At 38.8% G+C, this 10,518-nt stretch overlaps 1 protein-coding gene across 1 annotated transcript; it reads right to left on the bottom strand.

Annotated features, from left to right (window-relative positions):
* Positions 1–5,232: 5,232 nt before the first annotated feature.
* Positions 5,233–6,931, bottom strand: LOC132268591 (ammonium transporter 1 member 2-like). The gene has a single exon (XM_059769420.1). It carries the CDS (start codon positions 6,890–6,892, stop codon positions 5,354–5,356), a length of 1,539 nt encoding a protein of 512 aa, XP_059625403.1. The 5' UTR covers positions 6,893–6,931; the 3' UTR covers positions 5,233–5,353.
* Positions 6,932–10,518: the final 3,587 nt, after the last annotated feature.

Below are 10,518 nucleotides of genomic sequence, written 5' to 3'. Positions count from 1 at the left end.
GATTGTTCATAGCACTCTCTACCTGTTTCCTCTTATTCTCAGAGTTAGTCAAGTTCTGTCACTTCAAAGAACACAGGCAACAACTCAAAGAAAAGGAAGGGTAATATTGGTGGGCTGCACTTGAATGTCTTCCCTTACAAGGGGCTAGGACATCTGAGGGGTAAGCACAAAGCAACTTCTCAATGACTTTTGCTACGTGGAACATTAGAGGCTTAAATAGCCTCCCTAAGCAGCTAGAGCTACATAATATTATATCCACCTGTAAGCTTGATTTGTTGGCTATCTTAGAAACTAGAGTTGCTCTTGAAAACATGGGATGAATTCATAGATTTATAGCCCCTAGATGGCTGGCTATGCATAATTATGATTACTCCATACTTGGGAAGATATGGATATTGTGGAACCCAGATAAGCTAAGGCTGGCCCAGATTAATGTATCAAGACAAGTAATTCATTGCTCAGTAATCCTTCCTGACAGCACTAAGTTTTATGCTTTTTTTGTCTATGTTGCCAACACTTACTTGGATAGGAGGGAGTTATCGGAGTGTCCATTAATGAGCATTCCACCTTGTTCCCTGACTTACCATGGATAGTTCATGGAGACTTTAATGTTACTGTTAATTCTACTGAGAAATGGGGGGGTACTCAGAAAAGGACAGTGGCCATGAATTATTTTCAGGATTGTTTGATGCACTCACAACTCGAAGACTTGAGATTTTTAGGAATACAGTTCACTTGGAACAATATGAGCATGGGCATGCGAATATCGCTAAGAAGCTAGATAGAGCCCTAATTAATGAAAAGTGGATCCAAACATTCCCAATATCAGACTGCACGTTTCTCCCGCCAACTATATCGGATCACAGCCCTATCCTAATCAAGGTCGGGGCCACTACAGCACAAAAGAAGATCCCATTCAGGTACTTTAACTCCTGGTCCTCTAATCCCCAATTCCTACCTACTGTGGAACAAGTGTGGGCCATTCCAATAAGGGGAGCCACTATGTTTCAAGTGCTGCAGAGGCTTAAAGGCCTTAAAGGACTCCTAAGGCAGAGTTGTAGGGTAGAGATTTCCCAAACAACTGCAGTGGTTGTTCAGTCAAGGCAGAGACTTTCGTTATGCCAACAGCTCCTTGATTCAAACCCTAGGGATAAGTGCCTAAAGACTGAGGAGAAAAGGCTTATGAAACAGTACACTAAACTTGTTCTTGCTGAAGAAAAATTCATTAAGCAAAAAGCAAGAGTCAAGTGGTTGAAGGAGGGTGACTACAATATTGCATTTTTCTTCAAGCTCTACAACCCTAAGATCAACAGAAAGAAGATTACGTGCATTACCACAGCAAATGGAGAGTCCATTGTAAATGATAGTCTGATTAGAGCTGAGGTTCTTGCCCATTTTCATGGTCTGCTAGGGAGTTCTCCCCCTCACTTCCCGGGGAGACAGGCTCTCCAACCTTTTATTTCGGGCCAGGTACCTAGTAGCTTGCTCCCTATGTTATGTGTAATCCCAACTGATATTAATATTCAATTATGTTTCCTCTCTCTTAACAATGAAAATTCCCTGGGGCTAGACGGATTCAACACCTATTTCTATCAAACGGCGTGGCCAGTGATTGGGAATGATGTGATTAAGGCCATTCGAACCTTCTTTGTTAATGGCAGGCTTCTTAAGGAGGTAAATAACTCATATATTGCCTTAGTCCCAAAAACTCCTAACCCCACAACACTAAATGACTTCAGACCAATCTCTTGTTGCAACACACTTTATAAATGTATTGCCAAACTGCTGGCAAACAAGCTTAAACAAGTGCTACCTTCCATCACTGACTCCTCCCAAAATGCTTTTGTCAAAGGCTGAAATATTGGGGACAGTGTGCTACTGGCTCAAGAGCTTCTATATGGTTATCATAGGCACGTATCTCCTCCCAGATGTGCTTTAAAAGTGGACCTCATGAAAGTGTTTGATTCTGTTGGCTAGGACTTCATTTTGGAAATCCTATCCCTCTTGGGTTTTCCCCAACCATTTATCCACTGGATTCGGGAATGCATTATTTCCCCCTTTTTTACTATTTCCCTAAATGGGGAGCTCCCTTGACATTTTAAGGGGGTTAAAGGCCTAAGGCAGGGGGACCCCATTTCCCCTCTCCTATTTGTGGTGGCTATGCAGGTGTTCTCCTCTACTACTAAGAAATTTATTGTTGAAAATCAAGCCTTCAAATTCCACTCAAGGTGCAAGAAACTGACTATCTCTCACCTCATCTTTGCTGACGACCTCCTACTATTCTCACATGGGGACATAGCCTCCATCTCTACACTCAAGCGTGCTATCGACCACTTCTCCTTCCTTTCGGGATTGAAGATCAACTGCTCCAAAAGCCAGTTTTTTGTTTCTGGAATTAGTTCCCCTCTTGTTGAAGAGATTAGAGATCTGTTGGGGTTTGACCAGGGTTCGCTACCTTTCAAATACCTAGGGGTACCCTTAATTTCTACTCGGCTTAGGGCTACTGATTATCGAGGATTGGTGGAGAACATCACTAGAAGAATTTGTCACTAGTTTTCTAACTTCCTATCTTATGCGGGCAGAATACAACTCATTTAGTCAGTGCTTTATAGCATGATCAACTACTGGTCTAGCATTTTTGTACTTCCCAAATCAGTCTTAGCTGAGGTCAACAAGCTGCTAAAGAATTTCTTATGGACTGGAACAGAATTTAAGCACTCTGGAGCAAAAGTCGCATGGAATAAAGTCTGCCAACCTAAGGAGTATAGGGGTCTTGGATTTAAAAATTTGGAAGTTGCAAACTATGCGACATCTCTAAAACACATTTGGACTCTCATCTCTAATAGAAGAGACAACATCTGAGCACAGTGAGTAAGAATTCAACTGATTAGGGATAGATGCTTTTGGACTATTGGCATCTCGCAGAATTGCTCGCTCAAGCAATTGGAAGAGAGTTCTATAGCTTAAGGGAACTGCGAGGAACCTAATTAGATTTAGGGTTGGCAGTGGAGATCTTACCTACTTTTGGGAAGATAATTGGCTACCGGGTGAACCTATCACCTTCAGAATCCTTGATCAAGTCAGACTCAACTCGCCAATTTTACCTGGGCAGAGACTCTCCTCTCTTGCTTCAGATGGAGCATGGTCCTTTCCAGCCACATTAATTGAGCACATCCCTGAGCTTAGTAACATTTGCTCGCCGACCACTTCATCGGTTTCAGTTGGGTGGATCCCCTCACCCTTGGGCTCATTTTCTCCGAGTCACATTGTTGGCTGGCTTGAGACAAACCACCCACCAAAGCACTGGCATACTCTTCTTTGGAACCCATTTTCGGTGCCAATATGTAATTTTTTGTTATGGCTTGCTGTGCAAAACCGACTCCCCACACTTGATAGAAGTAGCATGCGAGATGTGCCTGGCCAAAACTCTGTCTGTTCTGCAATCTAATGAATGAATCGCATGATCACCTGTTTTTTGCATGCACCTTCATAGGCCCTTATGGATCTTCCTGCAATACAAGTGTAATTTCCTCTCTCCGGCATCAACATGGATCGGCTTCGTAGAGTGGGCTTCAGAGCGTTGGGCGAGCAGAAGTCTGAGAAACTCGGTGAACAAGCTTATGCTCTCAACTACCATCAGTAGGATCTGGATGGAGAGAATTAACAATGTTCAAAAACCAAAGCTGCAATCAATCAGTGCTCCTCAATCAAATTACAGATATGATAAAGCAAAAACTTCTTTCGAAGCAGGTACGAGACTTACCATCGGCAAGACGAATTGTGCTTGAATGGAATCTTCCAGCCTCCTTCATTCGCTCGCCGGCGGAACCACTTGATGGATCGAGTTAGGGCGCTGCTCTCCTTGATTCGCCCTAATTTCCTTTGCACCGGAATGACATCGGCTTAGACATGAGTAGTCTACAAACCCTAGACTAGGAATGTGTTTGCTTGGAGATGGGCTGGGCCCTACAGTGTTATTCTTGTTTTGCTTGTTGGTCTTTTTGCTTACTGGGCCGTCTACACTTCGTGGGTTGTATCCTTGTTAAAGCTCGGCCTTGCTCTACTGTATTACCTCATTTATATATAAATTCATCTTTACCTTTCGGAAAAAAATAAAAATAAAAATAAAAAATAAAATTTGACATTCTTATAATAATCTATATTTAAATTATTCTTTTAAAAATAAATAAATCTCACTAAAGTATGTATTCAACATAGCACCTGGTATTTCCTCTCTCTCCCCCACTGTTACATTTTGAATTTCTTCTATCACTTACACCCTGATCTCGTAACACCAAATTTCTCAATTTTTAATTTTTATTGTTCATCAACATCCAAACTCTGTTATGCAAAAGCCCACTGGATTGAAAAAGGAACAAGAAACTGACAGGATAAGAATTATTTGCAAGTTGCAAATTTTTCTACACAGGTTAGTTTATAGAATTTAGTTTATAATAGAAAGGGTAAGGAAGATAAAGAATAGGTCAATTATGTTAACACATCCAAAATAATCAGACAAATTCAACTTAAACAGAGGACTCAACCAAAAACAACCGAACCTGAATTTTACTAATTAAATTTTATAAATATTTGCAAGTTGCAAATTGCAACACTCGCTACACACACTGAGCTTTGCAGACTCTCACATCCTTCACCTATTTATAGGTACTGGCCCAAAGTTGGGATGGATGACAACCAACCACTAATTTTCTACCAAAATATCTAATATAACTCTAAACCACTCACTAACATTCTAAAATTTTCGATCTCTACACAAGTGTGGAAGCTTTTTCTTAATGCAAAACTCTCCATTAATCATATTTTGATAGGGAAAAAGGTCTCCATAAATCCATCAATTAGAAAGTGGTTACCTTCGTGCACTGCGCAACAGACATAAGAAAGTGTAGAGCTTTGAAGAGTTTGAGTTCAGATTATATATTGGGTATAGAGACAACATACATATGTATTTTGGGTTGTAGACTTGTTAGTGAATGATATTTGTCCTTTTCAAGTCATTTTATAAAACATCTATTTTAAAATAATGTAAAAAAAAAAAAAAAAAATGTTTGTTTTGTGCGTGATATGCACTTATGGTGTTTTCTGCACTCTGCCTTATTTATTTAAATATGCATATTATAAAAAAATAACATTTATTTTGTTTTGACCTTACAATAATATCTAAATTTTCAGAAAATAAAAATAAAAAAAAAAAAAAAAGAAAAGAAAAGGAAAAATACCAACACAACCTCTGTTAATCATGCACCATTAATTAGAGAACTAACCATCATCTAATTGGCGCGTGAAGACGATTAAAAACTATATTTCCTTTAAAATACTGTAAAATACAAGATTCTCACACAGAGGATGGTAAATTCATGTCTGAGTCTGGGCTTGTGTTTGTGGGCTCCACTTTTTTCAACGCCAGCCCTGGCAAATGGTAATGTTCCTCTCCATCATGGTATATGTATGCAAACCCCCCATGAATCGTCTGATCCATTCCCGCCATCTCAGCATCCCTGGATATCCTCAACAGCTTCAATTTGTTAAGCACAAAAAACAGTGGGCCCATAGTGGCCGTGACCCACCCAATTATCACAATAATCTGGATGATCTGAGCCGCCAGAAGCTTCCCTCCACCACCCATCAGCAACCCATAAGGCCGCCCCGGCCTTCCCGGATACACCTCGTTGACGTACCGCTCCGTCGCGAACAACCCGGTGAAGAGTATACCCCACGCGCCGCACCCACCGTGTAGTTGCGCAGCCTCGAGCGGGTCATCGTATTTTAACTTCTCTGCAACCTTGTTCCACCCGATCAAAACCCAAGCAGCCACAAAGCCACACACAATAGCTGCCCACGGTTCTACCACTGAACACCCGGAGGTGATCGCAGCAAAACCCCCCAATAGTCCGTTACATACGTCAATCACGTTCCAATGGCCAGAGATAATCCGTTTGCCAAACAAAGTAGTAAGTGCTGCTGTGCACCCCGCCAATGTAGTCGTGACAGCTGTCCTTCCGATGGCACTCCATTGGCCGTAATAATTGTGCCCAGTAGGACCGTCTCCATAGGATCTCAAGATGGTCAAGAATGAACCGGGGTTGAACCCGTACCAACCGAACCAGAGCAGAAAAGAACCCAAAACCACAAGTGAAGCGCTGTGACCGCGTAGTACAACGGACCGGCCGGCTTGGTCGAACCGGCCTACTCTTGGTCCTTCAATGAAGGCTCCCCAGAGGCCGGCTATGCCACCGACCATGTGGACGACGCCTGAACCGGCGAAGTCGATGACACCGGAGCCGAAGAGGAGGTCGTTGTTGGATCGGGTCGCGCTGGCCCACCCGTCACCGGACCAGAACCAGTGTGAAACCACAGGGTAGACAAATCCGGTGAGGAACGAAGAGTAAATGAGGTAAGCCACGAACTGGGTTCGCTCAGCTATGGAGCCGGAGGTGATGCCGGCGGCTGCGATGGCGAAAGCCCATTGGAAGAGGAAGAAGCTGTAGTCGAAAGACGGCGAGGGGACGTCTTTCAGGCCGAAGAAGTGGCGGCCGATGAAGGGGTTGGAGGGGGAGCCGAAAGCGAAGGCGAAGCCGAAGAGGTAGTAGGAGAGGGCGCCGGCGGCTGCGTCGAGGACGTTGGTGAGCATGATGTTCATGGTGTTCTTGGCGCGGACGGAGCCGGCGCAGAGCATGGCGAAGCCGAGCTGCATGGCGAAGACGAGGTAGGAGGAGAAGAGGAGGTAGGTGTTGTCGACTGCGTAGGTGGTGTCGGAGAGCCTGGCAGAGACGGTGTCAAAGCGGGAGCAGATGTAGGCTGCCGCAGCGGAGGCATTGGTGGCGCCGCCTAAGAGGGGAACGAGGTCGGAGGGTGAGCAGGTGAGGGAGGCCATGATATAGAAGTATATCAGTGGAGAGAGAGAGAGGGAGAGAATGTGTGTGTGTTTTGGAAGGTAAAACTATTTCTTGCGTTTACAAGACGGAGAGTGAGGAGCTTATATATATATTGTGAGACAAAACTTGACCCACTTTATTTTATTTTCTAATTAATTATTGGGAAATTTAGACAATGAGGCTGTGATGTATGTAATTACCATTTAAGTTATAATTTTCAAATAACACTGATATGGCGATTGCGTAAAAAAAAAAAATAATAATAATAATAAATTTAAAAAGTAGGATATTAACATTCATTGACAACTTGTTAAAGACTTGTCAATTAAAATATTCAATATTCAAAATATGTTCAACAATGATCTAAAATAATACTCTACTCATTTCAAATTAAGTGTCCTCTCAAAATAACTGTCCCATTTAACAAGTTAATGTATTAATTTTTTTTTTAATATTATCAATTTAATCTTTTTATATTGAATCAATAAAAAATAAATTATTACATTACTATGAACTTGTTAGAGATAAATTTAATAATTCATTAACTATTAATATATTAAAAAATAATAATAATTTTCTTAAATCGCTAGATTTTTGCTTATTTAGAGAATGAGGGAATAATATTTAAATTTAAATAATGGACTAGAGTTACCGTCATTCTAGTGGGTACTTGTGTATATTAGTAGTATGGATGCCTCAGTCCAATGGAAGTGTAAATTTTGTGTGGTGCTTTTATACCCTAGTTTTGGTTTTTTTGCAATTTTTGTAGCAACCGTCTGTTCTCCGTAAAGGTTTTGCATTTGCTAGTACCATTCTTAGACTCTTGTATCAATGCTCGTCTGAGTGTTACCATAATTTTCAATGTTCTTTTTCGTACCACACTACAAAAACTAAACTCTCGCCAAATTACAAGAGAGTATACAATTTGAAACTACAACACGCAAGAGAAAATAGATTGTCAGACCCGAGCTGAAGCAAAATTCCGGTTACAACTTAAAACTTCATATAGAAAGGGATTTCAATGTCATTTTGTTGTGCTGAGTATGTGTTGGACAATAAACGAAACTGTTACAACATTAATCAAGACCGCAAATGAATTAAACTGTTTATAAACAATTCTGAATTAACTCAATTAAAAATTGGCTCAAATTTGACTTTTAAATTGGTTTGATAAATCTCATTTCTCGTTGAGAGAACAACGAATGATCTCGTTACAAATAATAGATGACGCAAGTCGAAATGATTTTTTCTTCATTGGCCCTTGGATTGATGCACATGGTGATGCAATTTTAATATATAGAAAACTATATATATATATATATATATATATATATATATATATATGCCATGTATAACTTTAACTGAGAATGGAAGGTTGAATAATGTAACCTACAATTAATTAATCATTATAGGGTTCGGAATCAAGAGTATCAAGAGGTAGAGGATGACCTCTCAAAGAAGGGGCAGTCACTCGAATTAATAAATTAATCAACAGATTCATTAATTCATGTTTGGATTCAAACCATATGATAGCAACATTAAGAAAGTCAGACACATTATCTGAATTATTGTAACAACTGTTCCTTACCATAAAACAAGTTTTTGTGCCTCATCAGATGGTGACAACATATTATTTATCACGCAAAGTCACTGGGGGTGGTCCTTTCACAAGTTGATGAATCTCCGTAATATAATATGTGTATATATATACAAGTAGAAAGTCCAAATAATTAATTAATAATATTGTGCAGCCCAAGTCGCCACAACTTGCATATGTGTCATTGTTTTTGTGTTCATTTTAATTAAATATAACAACAATAATTAGTAGGTGAACTAATACCAATTTTAATTGTTCGTGTATGACGTACTTATCTCCGCATGATCTAAATGTTTTTCGGATCTTAAGACATTACCAAAAGTGAAGTAATGGTGTTTCACACAAGAGACAAAACTCTTCTTCAAAAAAATGAAGATGAGAATAATAATAATAATAATGATACGTTGATCCTAAAAATTTTATCCACAACACACGATGGTGCTGTTTCATAAAATTGAAAATTAACTATTTAAAATTTTAAAAGTTAAATTTTAAGTATTGTAGTTTTTAAGTGGTAATTAAAAAATAAATATTTTTTATATATTTTTAAAAAATTTAGCGTTCAGCATTCAATATCACTTAAAATTGTACTCCATTTAAGTAGTGCTTAGTATTTTCAGTGATATTCAAATTGTATTATCAAACACACTTTATTTTAATAAGCGCTTAATCCGTTCAGAATTAAGCGCTAAATTGAATTATCAAACAGCACGTTGATCTTTTTACCCAAATGAACATATATAAATGAAATAAAATAAAGTCTTATAGAATTAGGATTTTATCAATTTTTTTAATTTATTTGTATATAATTTAAAGTGGTGTGTGTTTGTACCACAACATCAGCCACTTACCAACGAGATAAAATTGGCCGATTACTTAAAATGTGGTTGAGAACCATAAAATTAATCGACAATAGGTGAAAAATTTAAAACATTACTACTTTACTTATCTTTTTCATTTCATGTCCGTCTTTTTATTTCTTAATATAGTCTTACACTTTCAATTTATATTGTAGCACAGTAATTTTTAACAATATATTACTTTAATTTTCATCCAGCACCTGTATTTCAATTTCTAGATTAATGAAATTTCAGTCTTCTTCTAGTCCATCTATGTTGACATCATAATTATCGGCCACTTTTAGTAAAAAGTTATCTTGGCCGATTCTAATGAAAGGGTGATATGCAAATAAGGATGCAATCATGAAACGAAACGATGCATGGCGTCATTTGAGGAAGCCATTTGGTAAAAGTAACTACCTAGAGATATGTGTTAGCTAAAGAGATAAGTAGTTACTTGCAATTGGAAGGTTATGATTGTTGAATGAGACGCATGGTAGTTGGAAGGATGTGGCTTTCAAGTGGAACACGTGGAGAAGTAAGTGGTTACTAGCAGTTAGAAAGTACGTGGTAGCCGGAATGAGTAATTATTTTTGGTCACTGGCTATAAATAGAAGACTGGATAGAATGAATGTTGTCTTCACACAGATCAAATAACTCCTATTTTCATTTATTCATCATTTCAATTCATGTAATTTATGTTTTCATACTGTAATCTTTAATTTCAACACTTTAATTTCCCGCACATGTATTTAAACTCCTTTGATTTCTAACACTTTCTAACACTTGTACTTTAATTCCTAGTTTAATGAATTTTAAACATTCAATTTTGTTGAATATTGTGGCTCAAACATCACCCATTACATCAGCAAGTGCATCACCTATGACATCATCAACTTGGCCTCCAAGAATTGTGATCAGCAAGCCAGCCTATGCTTAGTCACCAAGTTCAACAATGTTGTGTGATGAAATTTTGGCTATAAACAGCCTTACTCCTATGGTGTTTTAGCATCCTAAAAATTGACTGTGAATTTGCTCATAAAAGCAAAGCAAAGTGTGTGCGAGTTTTGGGTGTAAGCCACTTAGTTTTGTATCTCTTTATTTCTATAGTGAAATATTGATCTGTCTTCTCCCCGTGGACGTAGGTATAGATGAATCACATAAATCCTTGTCTCGTTTGTGTGTACAC

This window comes from Cornus florida, unplaced genomic scaffold (assembly GCF_030987335.1).
Source record: "Cornus florida cultivar Cherokee Brave unplaced genomic scaffold, ASM3098733v1 CherokeeBrave_3.0.0_Hap2_Chr08, whole genome shotgun sequence".
NCBI classification, from domain to species: Eukaryota; Viridiplantae; Streptophyta; class Magnoliopsida; order Cornales; family Cornaceae; genus Cornus; species Cornus florida.
Note: the sequence above shows the minus strand (reverse complement) of the source record. Positions and strands in the feature narration are given on the sequence as shown.